Here is a 15,408-nt window from a genome sequence, read left to right as displayed (position 1 = left end):
TCTATTCGAGACAGAAAGCAGTTCCCACAGGCCAGGGATGCGGCTTGGGTGAGGAGAGCAGCTGATGAGTGAGAGAAGGCCTCTTGGAAGCGATAATTGAAGGGGGCGCGTGCAAATCTCTGGGATGTATCACAAACCATGAGCTTCCAGGTTCTAGAGGCTCCTGGAAGACAAACCTCTGCGTGTGTCTGTGAGGGGTTTCTAGACTGAGTCCACGGAGGTGGAAAGACCCCACTCACTGTGGCAATACCACCCCCATGGAGTCCCAGACTGAATAGAAAAGAAAACAAGATGAGCACCAGCATCCATGTCTCTCTGCTTCCTGACCGAGAATCCCATGTAACCTCACACTCCGGCCAGCACGCCGCCCCGTGTAGACCACACTCACACCCCTGCCAGCACGCCGCCCCGTGTAGACCACACTCACGCCCCTGCCATCACGACTCTCTGTGTAGACCACACTGACACCCCTGCCGTCACCCCTCCCCCTGCAGACAGCATGGCAGTGTCCACTTTCAGTGTGGGAGTGGTGGGAAAAGGAGCTCAGAGAAGTATGCCCACCATGTTACTCACAAATAAGATACGAAACCATCAGAGATGAGCATAGGACAGGAGGCACATATACACAAGGGATTCTACTAGTCCATAAAGAAACTTTGTGGACCTGGAGATTATCATCTCGGCAGAAATAACCCATATTCAGAAGGTGAATGCCACCTGTTTTTCTCTGTTAGCGTAATCTAGGTGTGTGTGTGTGTGTGTGTGTGTGTGTGTGTGTGTGTGTGTGTGTGTAGGAAAGAGAGAGGCCTTGAGGAAGGAAGAAGTCTTAAAAGGAGGGATGTGGAGGAGGGTGATGGAGCGCATGACATGACAGCAAAGGTGGCTGGCACTGGTTCACGGGAGGAAGGTGACAGGCGGGAGTGAGGTGTGACAGTTATTTTTATCAACCCTGCACCACTGATGTGGGAAGTCCTGTGCATTTGTCACTGTTGGCCAATAGGGAACCAAGATAGGTGGGACTAGGAGTCCAGGAGGACTCTGGGAAGGAGAAACACAGAGAGTCAAGATGTAACGCCATGGGGTAGGAAGCCCGGAACTTTTCTCTGGTAAGAGACACACTTAGATTAACAGTTACGGGGTAATTACTTAAGTCAGAGCTAGCCAGTAAGAAACAAGCAAGGCCAACAGCTTCATAATTAATACAGCATCTTATGTGTTATTTGGGACTGATGCGGCTCTGGAACCAGGCTGGCAGGAAGGCTTCTCCCAAGGAAAAGGTTTCTCTTTACACACCAACTAGAATCACTCATGGGGAGTCTTGATGAGGAAGTCTCTAGATCAGCTGGGCCAGTGGGCATGTCCCTGGGGGGTCGTCTTGATTGCTTGTTTGCACAGGAAGCTCCAGCCTACTGTGGGTGTCACCTCCCAGGTCCTGAAGAGTTTGAGGGGATCAATCAAGCAAGGCCCATGCATTTATTCTCTTCCTGCTCGTCCTTAGGTGTGACTAGGTGTTCTTTTATCACAGTGACAGAAATAAAGCTAGAACAGTAGGGGAGGGCAGTGAGGGAGAGATGAATAAGAATAAACTATAATGATGTATAAAAAAATCTATGGATAAAATTGCCATGATGAATCCCATTACTTCATAAACCAACTTTTAAAATTAATGAAAATAAATAAATTTACTAAAATAATAACAGTAGAATACACCCACCAAAGCAAACCTACATTGAGGAGACAAGCAGGCATATAGACCTGTGGAAATGTGAGGGTTTCTATTTTTTTAAATATTTTGTCTTTTACAATAAAATTTACTTAGCTCAAAATATAAGTACATATATCTCTGGAGATGGCTCAGCAGTTAAGAGCACTCCCTGCTCTACAAGAGTTTGGTTGTCAGCACCCAAGGTCAGGTGGCTCACAGGGAAAACAAGTCATCATCACGCAATTGAAGGCGTCAGCACTGGCATTGTGCTAAGAGCCACAGACATCAAAAGACTCACGGATGTAGCTCAGTTGGTAGACTGCTTGTCTATCACACACCAAAGCCCTAGGTCAGATCCCCAGCACCCCATAAACCAGCATGGTGGTCCATGCCTACAATCCCATCCCAAGAGAGGTAGAGACCAAAAGGATCAGGTAAGGGCCATCCCCAGCTACAGGCCAAGTTTGGGACCAACCTGGGCTACATGAAACCTTGTCCCAATAGAGAAAAGAAGGGATGAGAGCTGGACAGATGGCTCAGTGGTCAGGAGCCTAGCACCCACATTGGCCTGCTCACAACTGCTGGTAAGTCCAGCTTCAGGGACTCTAACACCATCTCCTGGCTTCTGTGGATGCCTGAACATGTATGGCACACATTCACTCAAACACACACACACATACATAAATAAAAGCAAGTCTTAAAAAGCAATAAGTAAATAAAGAAGTGCATCTGAGCAGTGTGCTGGGTGAACTGTTCTGCAATCTGTAAAGCTGCCGAGCCCACCACAAATACGCGCCAAAGCCCATGACCCCACATGTGAGTGAGTGAGCCACCTCAGGAACCCCAGGGGTGCAGACTAGCTTCTGTTTCCTGTCTTCTCCACACTCTTGTCTCCTGAGCCTAGCATCCTCCAGATAACCTTCTCAAGGATCTCAATTCAGACCGGCCATTGGCAGACACGATGCCACCAGGGTCCCCATACATCATCAGCACCTTGTTTCTGAGCAATGATGACGTCCGCAGTTTCCTTTGTCACCCTGGTTATTCATCCTCAGGTTCCCCCAACAGACAGGTCAACCTGTCATATAAGCTAGGCCAGTCCACACCTGAATGACACCTCCCTGCTTCCGTGTGTGAGGCTGGGATCCTTCCCGCGTGAGCACTCAGACCCAGCAGAGTGGGCCATATCTGTCTCATGGATATTCACTCGGAAGCAGCGGGTGAGGCCAGATGAGCTCAGGAGAAGGTAGGCGCCTCTGAGGGGCCAGTACACTTCGCTGCCTGCTGCTGAGCAGGGAAAGTTTAAGATCCAGAGTGGGATGGCAGGCCTGTCGCTTGCTACACTGTCCTGTCAGACTGCCCTGTTTGCATGCCACACTGTCCTGTCAGACTGCCCTGTTTGCATGCCACACTGTCCTGTCAGACTCCTCTGTTTGCATGCCACACTGTCCCGTCAGACAGCTCTGTTTGCATGTCACACTGTCCTGTCAGACTGCCCTGTTTGCATGCCACACTGTCCGGTCAGACTCCTCTGCAGCAGACACCTGTGTGGTGGAGGACAGGACGGGCAGTGGCTGGGCTCCCATCTCTTCTCCCCTCTCCCCACAGCCACCCTGACAACAGCTGTAGGATCCTAGCCACACCATGCCCTGGGCTGGGCTCTGCAGCTGATGGCGTGGCCAGGTACCGCCCTTGCTTATGACATGTTTCCGCTGCCTGCTGCTGGAGAGACAGACACTCTCCATCCAGGCAGAACTCACACGATGCTGCCTGCTGGGGAGCACGCCACTCTTCACTACACAAGTGAGCACACACTGGGTATGGGTGCTGCCAAAAGCGCGAGTTCTCAAAGTAGGGTGCATTGACCCCCAGCACCATCAACACCACCACCGCCAGCACCATCAACATCACCACCGCCGGCACCATCAACATCACCACCGCCAGCACCAGCACCAGAGAACTTATTAGGGAATCAAGTTTCCAGCCCCACTCAGACCTGCCGACTGAGGGACTGAGTGAAGCCACCCGCTGATGCTGAGGCCCTGAGACTGAGAGCAGCTACAAGATGAGATGTCAGCAGAGGGCGTCCCTGCTTCTCCAGAGTATTCCTCACCCGGTGCACACATTTCACTCAGGGGTGGCGCTTACCTCCAGGCACCCCAACATCCCAGGATTGAGCCAGAGACAGGGACACCTGGAGCCTTCTGCCTCAGCCCTGGGCTGAAGGTGGAACCAGGAATGAGCCGTGGGCAGACCGTGGCCAGGCTCACAGTAGCTCTGCAATGGAGGACAAGGATCTAGGTCTGGCTGCAGCCCAAAGGGGCCAGTGTGTAGGGCCAGGGTCTCGCTAGCAAGCATGTCCGTCAAGTCCTCGGTCCCTGACAGGGCAAGTGGAGACTGGAGAAGTGCTAGGGTTAGGGGAACCCAATTCCTGGGGAACCCACACACGGCACCATAAACGGTGCCGAGCATGGTGTCCAAACATAAACGGTGCCGAGCATGGTGTCCAAACGTAAACGGTGCCGAGCATGGTGTCCAAACGTAAACGGTGCCGAGCATGGTGTCCAAACGTAAACGGTGCCGAGCATGGTGTCCAAACGTAAACGGTGCCGAGCATGGTGTCCAAACGTAAACGGTGCCGAGCATGGTGTCCAAACGTAAACGGTGCCGAGCATGGTGTCCAAACGTAAACGGTGCCGAGCATGGTGTCCAAACGTAAACGGTGCCGAGCATGGTGTCCAAACGTAAACGGTGCCGAGCATGGTGTCCAAACGTAAACGGTGCCGAGCATGGTGTCCAAACATAAACGGTGCCGAGCATGGTGTCCAACACGACTCTGTGAGGAGCCTTGGACGCCCTCCTCTTTCTCTTCACCATTGCGTTCTTAGAGACAAAGATGCCGCAGCCACTCACCCACACCCAGAGCCCTCAGGGAAGCCAGAGCCCCTTCTCCACAGGGCAGAGCGCCTAGAGGTGCGGAGGGATCGTAGAGGCTTGAGAAAACGCTCTTCCCAAGAGTGGGGGTCTCCAGGGAGGGGACATGCTCTGGAATGTCTGGCCCAGCTCTCTGCGTGTGTGGGTGTATGGGGAAGAGGAAGTCAAAGTCTTAAGAAGCTAGTTCCTGCCCAAGCGAGGGCCGGGAGCCTCCACCCAGCAGGTGAGAATCAGCTCCCACAGGAAAGGGAGGCAGGAGTGGCAGCCATCCTTCCTATGGCTCCCCCATCTTTGGAGCACGGCAGGTAACAAGAGTGAGCTCATGCTGTCCCAGACAAGCTTCCAGCTAGGGGAAAGAGGCCAGAGGTGGGGAGAGGGAGCCCTGCCCGTTCCCCGTTCCCTCGTGAGGACTCAGACCTGAACGTGCCAAGGCTCCTGCCCTAGAAACACAAAACACAGACACACGAAGTATGCACACCCATGGAACACACAGCACTGCACAGCACACACAAACAGCACACCGCATGTGCACACGTAGCCTCTCTCCAACCCTGATGTAATTTCTCCTGCTGGCATGGGTTATGCCCACTAGAGGGAGCCAGAGAGTAAAGCAGCCAGCTCCTAGGATGCCCAGGAAAGCTCTCAGACTCCCACCACATGCCCCATGGCAGGGAAGCCCCAGACCCCACCTTCCCCAGCAGATCCTTCTACAAGTATCCAACATCAACCTCATCTTGTCCTAACTAATGTGTGCGTGTGTGTCATTCTCTTCCACCAAAAGCATCTCCACCCGTTAGAGCACACACCTCAGTCAGCACTGGCCCCTTGGCAAGCGTCTTAGCCACTTGGAGATATCCTGCTCCCTTCTGTGACATGGGATGGTGTTATTTAAGAGACTTACCAAGTTTAAACACACAGAAGCATCCTCCAGAGGGTTGCTTGGTGGCTGTGGGCCCGCAGTAACTGTTAACCCCTCCCCTTCTGACCATGCCAGATCATCCTGGAAGCCTGGGTGAAATCCGCATCTCTGCATGATACCCAAGTGTTCCAGCCACCCATCCTGCCTTTCCCACGCCAGCCCGTGCCATTCCCTGCCCTTCTTCCCAACCTACACACTTCCCAGAGAAGGTCGTCCACGTTTCTCCAAAAGCCAGAATGGACACAGGTGTGCCTACAAAGTAATTGGGAGACGTGTAGAGACAAAAATCAAAGACTGATATGTGTGGATATTTGCATGCTGGCCTCGGAGCCCCTTTGTCTGGTTCCCCAAAGAGGACCCAGAAAAGCCCAACGCCATTGCCACCAGCAGGAGTCCTTAGGCTGCAAGCCAAGGTGGAGTTGGTATGTTGCTACATACATTCTAGGCACTCGGCAAGCTCCCACTCTGTGCCAGGCCTGTAGCAGGTCTGGGGATATGACAGTCATTGTTCATACCTTTGCCCCAGCTTCGGCCTGGAGGGGCTGGACACGTGGAAAGGCAGCCCCAGAGCCTTGGCTGACTGGTGCGAACCTGGAGAGTCCAGGCGTTGACTGGGGGGTGGGAGCTGGGCACACTGTCCTCAGAGGGTCCCAGCTGCTGACCCCTGAACTCAAAGGCTGCCTGTGAGCCCTCCCACTCTCCTGGGCCACAGTGAGGGCTCCCTGAAGGAGGCGTCTCTTCTGGGTGGTCCACCACTTTCCTGGAAATGACCCACAGGGAGTTCGTGGTCCTCGTTCCCCTTGAGAAGCTGAAGGGGCAGCAGACCCCAGGAGCTTTGCAGAATAGTTCCCTTGGGCTCCACGGGAACAGTCTCTCCATCCCCACCTGGTCCTTCTGCCAGAAGGGAGGAGAGGCTGCTCCATTTGCCCAGTGCCCACTCTCAAAAGGGTTAGGAGCTAGCTCTTCCTTGAAATCTCTCCCCGGTTGCAAGGTTTCTAAGCCTCTGTGTATTTGCAGATTTAGGGGCAGGGGTCAGGAGGTTTTGAGTGCGCCTGCTTGCTGTAGGGGAACCTAGAGCGGCGCTGACCACAGCAGGCAGGCGGGGGGGGGTCCCTGGTCTCACAACTTGGACAGAAGCCTGTGACAATGAACTCTGGAAGTTTCTCTTCCCTCTTTCGGCGCTGTTGATTGCAGGAGTGTTTCCCACAGAAGGGAGGCACCGAGGGGGGCGGGTAGGGGTCTGTGTCCCTCCCTCCCCTCGCCTGTGGCTACCTGGCAGCCCTTCCCTTTCCCCTGATGTTGAGGTGGGCACGCCAACTCTCTGGCGCGTTATCCTTTTGTCACTGGGATTGGATCCTTGAGGGTGGGCTGGGCCATCGCACCCCGCAGCAGCTCTCTTCCGAGGGAAACAGGCCACCAGCGGGAGTTTGCTTAGAGCAGGGCCCCTCCTGGCCTTTCCGGTCCATTCCCGGTCCCTGCCCATCAGAGCTCCTGGGCGCTGGCCTCTCCACCATGTGCGGACTGCCGTCTCCTAAGGCATCCTGTTGTGCCCGGGGCTGCCGGGTCCCGGCCACCGGGCTCCTCCTGCTCTCCTACTTGGCTTACTTGGTGCTGGGTACCGGAGTGTTCTGTGCACTGGAAGGTCGTGCGGCCCGGAACTCCAGCCGCATCTTCCAGCGCGACAAGTGGGAGCTCCTACAGAACTTCACGTGTCTGGATGGCCCGGCGCTGGACCTGCTGATGCGGGTTAGGGAGCCAGCCTGGGCAAGAAGGCGGGGAGGGGAGGGGAGGGGGCGGGGGCTCCCAGCAGGGCTGAAGCCTGCTGTGCTCTGGCTCCCGACAGTGAAGCGCTGCTGGGGACAGTGATCCCTTGGAGAGGTGGAGTAGACCGGCTTGGGGAAAACAGGGTTGTCCGATTGGGGGTGGGTAGCCATGGGGGATGGGCTGGGCCCCGGGGAAAGCGGCCATGGGGGAGCGGGACTCGGGCTCCATCTTTAAGGAAGTGAGACTGTACCAGCCCCGCAGGAAGGCCGGTCCAGAACGCAGGGGAGCAGAGGGGCGCTTCCCTGGGTCACAAGCCACAAGGCTGTCCGATAGGGTCACCCTGGGGACAGGTGTGGTCAGCCTTGTGTGGGGCTTACTGAGACAGAGGGCCGAGGAGGTCAGGGGAGGGGCAAATACTTTAGGGGCGTGGTCAGACTCTCAAGCAGAACACGGCCTGGTGGGAGCATGGGACCTTAGGGGAAAGGGGCTCAACCTATGCAGGAGGGTGAAACAGGGCTAAGGTATGCTTCTCTGGGCTGGGCCCCGAGCGAAGGAGAGGGAGCTGAGAGTTAGGAGACCTGGGCGGGTGATCACTTCCCTGAAATACTTGGACATTAAGAGCAGACCATCCATCTGTGTGCAGGCAGGGACAGACGAGATGGATGAAGTGCAGAGGTCACTGGCCAGAGGCCCCTCAGAGGGCAGAGGCAGGAGAAGGCTCACCCTGGCAGGGCTTCCCATGGAGAGCGCATCCTGGCCCTGTGGGTCACGGGGCTGGCAGCTGAGCAAACCAGTGTTTGCATTGCTAGTCTACTCCACAGCCCTCAGCCAAGAGTGCAGGGGCAGAGACACCCACGTGCCCCAGTGGGCAGGTTCTCTCTCCTGCAATGGTTCCTATGTCCCCGTATCCCTAAGCTGCAATCAGGTCCCCCACGGGAAGAGAAAAATGTCGGGGTAGGACAGGAGTGGTCATGAGTGGAGAGAGAAGTCCAAGCCTCTGGACAGACCAACTGGGCTGGAGCTAGCTCGGGAATGTCTGACCCTCGCCAGCACATTTTCCTGCTTCCCTCGCCTCCCTGGCAGATAGTACCGTCCCCATCAGGAGCTGAGCCAGGGCTCCGTTTAGAGAGGCTTAAACACAATGCTGCCCAGCCAAGAGCTGAGGCTGTGAGTTCGTCACCCAGAGGCGTGATTTTATGTCTAAGACAGAGCATGAGCTTCTCAGTGGGAAGACCCTCAGAAGAGACCCAGGAAGCCCAAGTGTCACTCCCTCCACAAAGCCTTTCGCCTCTCCCTGTCACCTCTGTGTCCCCACAGTGTGATATCCCTAAGAAGATAGCAACTATTCACAACTAGTATTGATCCATTTTACAGGTGAGGAAACTGAGGACCTCCTACATGGCCTCTGTCATACCTGTAACCGTCACAATGGCCCCATATCAGAGTTAACCCAGTTCTGTCCCACTGAAGGCTGAGGTCATGTCTGTCATCTGGCAATATCTACCTATTGCTTTCTGCAAGACTAGGATTGAGCTAGACAGCAAATTACCTGAATCTAGGACAAGGAGGAGAAGGGCTGTCCCCAAGATCTCTGTCTCTGGGAGCCCTTGCTTAGTGGAAGATTCCTGGCCCCAAACGAACTTGAAATAGGGGGAGAGATTGTGTGAGTTTTTCTGCGGACACAGGGAAAAATCTCTGCAAGGCAGGTTGAGCACCAATGACTGACAAAGAAACGGGCTCTCCCACTTCTAGCTGGGTGAGCGAGTGAGTTTATTGGGGTTACTAACAGGAGTGTGGGTGACTCAAAGGCACAGCATCACTGAAAGACAGGAGTGACACCTCACATCCTTGGAGCTCACTTGTAAGCAATTCTACCAAAGAATCCCCTCTCCTTGGCAGTTGTTACCATGAAATTTAACTTGGGGGAAGGGCTTGTGGCTGTTGTCATGGGAACGTCCCTCCTCCCTTCTGGAGGAAGTGGATCACTTTGGAGAAACTGTCTACACGACATGAGGCCGTGGGTGTAGGTGTGGCTAGAGATGTGGGTGTGAGGGTGTCTTGGGGTGCAGGGCCCCAGTCCCCTCTCCCGAGGTCCTGTTGGCCACTGCAGCATCTCCCCCAGGACATCATCAAAGCATACAAAGATGGGACCTACCTCCTGGACAACACCACCAGCATGGGGAGCTGGGAGTTTGTGGGCTCCTTCTTCTTTTCCGTGTCCACCATCACTACCATCGGTAAGGGCAACATGGGGACGGACTGGTGGGGCTTGGGAGTTGTCCTCACCCTGGGGGGCCAGTGATGGCATTCTAGAGGGTGTCACCCCTGCAGAGCAGTGTATCTGCAAGCATGCCCCCACCCCCTGCAAGCAGCATCTCATGCCCATAGACTTGGTTTGCATTTCATCAGACATCAGGGGAACTGTATACATATTCAAGTGTGGGGACTACTTCTCTGAAGGACTTTGGTCACTCAGCTGGGCCCTGCAGACCTTCCCAGCCCACCAGCACCCCTCAGTCCCTGGCACTATCCTCCAGACATGTTTCCCCTCCAGAGCCAGGCTGTTGTGTGGAAACTGTGTGGACAGAAAACCCTGGGTCCCTGAGGTCCTGGATCCCAGGGAACAGTGCTGGTCAGTTGCCCTGAAGCCCTTGCCCTCAGCACCACCTGCCTGACCCAGGATTTACCACCAGGTGGCAGGCTCACACCACTGCAGATTCAGGCTCCGCCTCCCCTCTTCTCCTTTTGGTCCTGGCCTTTTCTTCCCAACACACACACACACACACACACACACACACACACACACACACACACACATACACAAACATGCACACACACACATACCACATATACAAACATGCACACACACACATACACACCACACACACATACCACATACACAAACATGCACATACACACATACACACTACACATACACACACACCACATAAACGCGCACACATACACACCACACACACACAACACATATACACACATACCACATACACAAACATGCACACACATACACCACACACACACCACATAAACACACACACATACACACCACACACATACCACATACACACACATACACACACACCACATGAACACGCACATACACACACACCACATACACAAACATGCACACACACACACACACCACACATACACACACACCACATAAACACGCACATACATACCTCCCCAACCCCAACCTTACTTGGGCAGTCACTCTGTGATCTCAGCACTTGAGGTGGAGGCAGGAGGATCAGGAGTTCAAGGTTACATAAAAATTTTGAGGCCTGGGCAACACAAAACCTTGTTTTAACACAAGCAAAATAAAACTCATGTGGAAAGGGGATGGACGATCCCAAGAGACCTCTGAGGTTCTCCGGCCAGATACACACATGACAACCTTCCGCCATGATTCATCCGTCCCGTTAGCCAGCCCAGAACCCACTCGATGCTCAGGGGTTCACATTCCCACACGCAGTACGTCCCCACTGAGGCCCCGCATTAAACAATGCCGGTGAATGCCCACACCTCATTTTAAGGTCAGGAAAGCAGGCACGGAAAGATCAAGGCCCAGGTCAGTCTTGCAGGGGTCAGTGTCCAAGAAATGGGACCAGAAGGAACGAGGTCTCCACAGGCCAACAGTGAGCTAATGTGCCAGCCCGGCTCCGTGTCTTCAGCCGAGCTGGGTAGGCACAGCTGCCACCTCCAATGCAGGACTGAAACCAGAACAAGACAGCCAGGGCAGCCAGGCCCAGAACTGGGGGAAGGGACCCCTTAAATACCCCTCCCTCTCGAATCAGGCTACGGCAACCTGAGCCCGGAGACCATGGCTGCCCGTCTCTTCTGCATATTCTTTGCTCTCATGGGAATCCCACTCAACCTGGTGGTGCTCAACCGGCTGGGCCACCTCATGCAGCGAGGGATGCACCGATGTGTCCAACGGTTGGGGGGCGGCTGGCAGGTGAGACAGTGGCCAGCAACCGATGGGGGACGGTGGTGGAAATGGGGTGCGGAACCAGACGGACAGGATCAGGAAGATGAGGGAGGTTGCTGTGAGGTTGTGGGAGCACAGCCCAGAACAGGGTCTTAGATCGTGTCCGTGGTTGGCATGAGAAGATGGGGAGGAGTCCACACCACCGAGGCTTTTGGAAGGAAATGTGGGCGGGGGGGGGACGCAAAGCTGGAGACGTGGGCATGGGACATCCCCTTTTTGCTGCCCAGGACAGAGCCTCAGGCCATTGCTGTGCACTGCAGGACCCGGCGCAGGCGCGGTGGCTGGCAGGCGCTGGCGCACTTCTCTCCGGCCTCCTGCTCTTTCTGCTGCTGCCCCCACTCCTCTTCTCCCACATGGAAGGCTGGAGCTACGTGGAGAGCTTCTACTTTGCCTTCATCACGCTCAGCACCGTGGGCTTCGGGGACTACGTGATTGGTAAGTGGTCCGGGGGCTGGTGCGGGGGCCACTCACTGGGAAGGCACTGCGGTGACTGGTGTCTCGTGTGGGTGGGTTGGCACAGCTCGTAACCCAAGCAGGCTCTGTCCTTTCCCAGCATGGGGGGCTATGCTCTCTCGGGTCCTGCCTGCCAGTGGGGAGCTGTCCCTCCAATGCTAAGGGTTCGGTGGGTGCCTTGGAGGGACACGCAGCCTTTGGACGCCCTCTCCATACAGTCCATTCCCACCCACCTGCCAAGGAGACTCTAATGGGGTCCATTAGTGCTGTCCCCTGGGGCCGTGGAGGCACCCCAGAGACTGCCGACACTTCAGGAGATGATGGAGAAAAACTCCAGAAAACCTCATCATCTCTGTCTCTGTGTCTCTGTGTGTGTTTCTCTCTCTCTCCCTCCCTCCCTCCCTTTCTCCCTTACTCCCTCCCTCCCTCCCTCCCCCCTCTCTCTCCCTCCCCCTCTCTCTCCCTCCCTCTCTCTCTCTCTCTCTCTCTCTCTCTCTCTCTCTCTCTCTCTCTCTCTCTCTCTCTCTGTGTCTTTCTTTCTCTGTCTGTATCTCTCCTGGCACTGAAAAAAATCTAAGAGTAAAGGTCACAGGTTCCTTCACTACCTGGGGAAGCCTTGGGGACACCACACCCTCCAGTAGGGCATGGCCCTGGGATGAGGAGGGAGCCTGTCATGAAAATTTTCTCCCGGGCTGGGAGCTAGGGGACTAAACATCTCTCCCCACTCTTCCTAAGATCCCAATGAAGAATCAGTTTGCTCCCACTGAAGTCCCTCAGGGAATCCTTGTATTTACTGAGCATGGATGAGGGGTCACGGGCAGGAGCACGGTGGCCCTAAAGTATCTGCACTGGAAAGTTTTCACCTGGCGTGGATGGTGACTTCTCCATGACTACATAGATGGAGCCCCTCCCCTCATCCCCCAGCCTGTATACCCTCCCCTCCTCGAGACCCTGGGCCACGTGCAGTTAGGGCTGGGAGGAATGGCTGGATACTCGGGTGAGGGTCCAATAGCTCGGTCCCTCCCCCACTTCTGAGAGGGAAGGTCGGCAGTCCACAAGGCCAGCTGCGACCATGGTTTGCAAGCAGTCCCTTTCCTGGAGACTTGCAAAACTGTAGCCTATGAGGCAGGCACCCCAGAGATTTCACAAGGCCAGGGGGATTCAATCACCTGCTTTTACAATAGGCTCTCAGGGGGCAGCAATGGAGCTAGCCTGGGGCAGCACTTTGAGAAATTCTAGAAAAGGTCCATCTCCAGATACAAGGTACCAGTGAATCCTGAGAGGCTTCCTGGAATCTCGGGCTGGCAGCCAGCCTGGGAATGTCGAGCGAGCGTGTGGGCTTCCTGCATTCCCCTCACCTCGCCGATCACTCAGACCTCCAGTTTCTGTACAGCCCCTACCTCCTCTGGTCTTGTCTTTTCCCAGGGATGGACCCCACCCGGAATTACCCTATATGGTACAAGAACATTGTGTCCCTATGGATCCTCTTTGGGATGGCCTGGCTGGCCCTCATCATCAAAATGATCCTGTCCCTGCTGGAGACGCCAGGGGACATGTGCACCTGCTCCCTACGCTGCTCCAAGGGGACATCCAGGGTCGAAGCTGGAGGCAGGGCCCAGAAAGGGGACACGGGGCCCAATCTCCAGGCACCGCCTCTGGAGCCTTGCATTCTGGATAGACAATATGACAATGACAGCTCGCTGTGTTCTGGGATTGCTACTCTTCCTCCACAGACCTCTGGTTAACCATGACTTTCTGTGCCTTCCAGCCAGATACAGCTAGGTGACTCAGGGTCATCCAGTAGGCCATGCAGCAGCTTACGGGATGCGTCTTTGGGAACGGCGTGTGCTCCTCTTTGCCTATTTCCTTCTTTTAGCCGTCTGCAATGCTGACGTGGCGGCAAGAGCCCCGGCAGCCATATTGCACCATGAAGCAGAGACCGTCATTGAGATTCATAGCCCAGTAACAGAAGTAGCCCAGAGTCCTGGTCATCACAGAGTCATAGTGACAAACCAGGACTGAACACTGACTTGATTCCTGCGAAAGTAGCAGATGTCACATTTGGAACTGTTGCTTGGGTGTTTCAAACATAACGAAATTTCAATTCTAAATGATGCATACATATCCATAAGCAGACACAATGGAGGCTAGAACCCACAATGCCAGTGCCAGGTGAGCTTGCCTGGGACTGGCAGAGGCACAGACGGAGAGGAGGGAAACTCGGGACCCTCCACCCTCGGAACGTCCAGAGGAGTTCACAGGGCTTGCTGGTGAACCCCAGGACTGCTCCTGGATCCTTCCCTGCTTTTTCAAAGTGAGCTGAGTAACAGCATTCATCCCTGTCTGCCTCCTGACTCCTGTCACCCATGATGGATTTGTCCCCTAAAACCATACTCTCAATAAATGTTCCCTCCCTTAGGATGCTTCTGTCTGGTATGTGTCACACAGTGAACAAGTAGCTGATACAATTATGCAACAAAACACTGCAAAATTTAGTGCCGTAAAATACCGTTTACTTTAACCGGGACTTTGAACTTCAACCAGGCTTCAGTGGGGACAGGGCTGTGTCTCCCAGGGTCAGCAGGTGGCTGGAAAGCCCCATGAGGATCGTCTAAGCACTCACTCCTGTGTCTGGCATCCGACGGAGGCTGTGGACTAAGAACTTAGCTTACTTCTGTGTGTCCCCTGCTGCGACAACACGGAAGCTGCTCCTCAGGGTGAGCTTTCTGAGAAAGAGACTTGCTTACAGGCTGGGGACACTCAGCGACGCCTTCTCGCCGTCTTCACTTGGGCACACACGTACCTTGTCCCAGGACTACAGCATGCTGGCGTTGACACGCCTGTTTGCACGCCTGCCGTGTCCCATTACTGACAAGCGTGGACCCACCCGCTAGCACACCTGCTGTGCACCAGGGCCTCTAATAGCAGCCTGGGCGCAACTGTTAGCATGCATGCATGCCATGTTCCAGCACCACCAGATGGTGGCTTGGGCACAACTGTCCACATACCTGTGGTGTCCCAGGACATATTTTTGCACATTTGCCCTGTCCCAGAGCCACCAAATGGGGTCTGAGCACACCTGTTCCCATGTGTGCCCTGTCCCAGAGCCTGAGCATGCCTTTCCACACATCTGCCATGGCCCAGTGCTGCCATCTAGTGACCGAGGCAGTCTCTTCACACATCCGCCAGGGCCCAGTGCTGCCATCTAGTGACTGAGGCACTCTCTTCACATGTCTGCCATGGCCCGGTGCTGCCATCTAGTGACCGAGGAAGTCTTTCCACACTCCCGCCATGGCCCAGTGCTGCCATCTAGTGACCGAGGAAGTCTTTCCACACATCCGCCAGGGCCCAGTGCTGCCATCTTTTTTTCCACACACGATATATCTCAAGGCCCACATGCCCATAAAACCCCATATTATGCCACTTGGAAATGGCATGTTTTCCCAATGCCCATACTGATCCTCATATAACAGGTTTGGAAATGGTATGTGGACCAGCATGCATAAACAGCACCATCATGTGACCAGGATGGGAAATACTGTGGGAGCCAATATGCAAACACCCTACCCACAATCCTGGGCTCTGAAATGGCATGGGAACCAACATGCTCATACGCCTCCTTGT

General features: G+C 54.8%; 1 protein-coding gene across 2 annotated transcripts; it reads left to right on the top strand.

Moving 5' to 3' along the window:
• Positions 1-7,004: 7,004 nt before the first annotated feature.
• Positions 7,005-14,202, top strand: Kcnk17 (potassium two pore domain channel subfamily K member 17). 2 transcript variants are annotated; one of them, XM_040729539.1, is made up of 5 exons: positions 7,005-7,304; positions 9,445-9,559; positions 11,138-11,298; positions 11,559-11,766; positions 13,210-14,202. In XM_040729539.1, exons 1-5 carry the CDS (start codon positions 7,071-7,073, stop codon positions 13,527-13,529), a joined length of 1,038 nt encoding a protein of 345 aa, XP_040585473.1. In that variant the 5' UTR covers positions 7,005-7,070; the 3' UTR covers positions 13,530-14,202. The 2 variants fall into 2 exon arrangements, with proteins under 2 accessions (XP_040585473.1, XP_040585474.1); XM_040729540.1 differs by having other exon boundaries at positions 7,007-7,304; positions 11,592-11,766.
• The last annotated feature ends 1,206 nt before the right edge of the window (positions 14,203-15,408 follow it).

Source organism: Mesocricetus auratus, unplaced genomic scaffold (assembly GCF_017639785.1).
Source record: "Mesocricetus auratus isolate SY011 unplaced genomic scaffold, BCM_Maur_2.0 Super-Scaffold_100021, whole genome shotgun sequence".
Classification (NCBI taxonomy): Eukaryota; Metazoa; Chordata; class Mammalia; order Rodentia; family Cricetidae; genus Mesocricetus; species Mesocricetus auratus.
The sequence above is the reverse complement of the archived record's forward strand: the minus strand, read 5'-3'. Positions and strand labels throughout refer to the sequence as shown.

Bases quoted from the DNA above. Each gene is read 5' to 3' on its own strand.
- Kcnk17 (XM_040729539.1), top strand. From the start codon at position 7,071: ATGTGCGGACTGCCGTCTCCTAAGGCATCCTGTTGTGCCCGGGGCTGC. The intron at 11,299-11,558 runs GTGAGACAGTGG...TTTGCTGCCCAG, and splicing joins GGTTGGGGGGCGGCTGGCAG to GACAGAGCCTCAGGCCATTG. The intron at 11,767-13,209 runs GTAAGTGGTCCG...GTCTTTTCCCAG, and splicing joins CTTCGGGGACTACGTGATTG to GGATGGACCCCACCCGGAAT.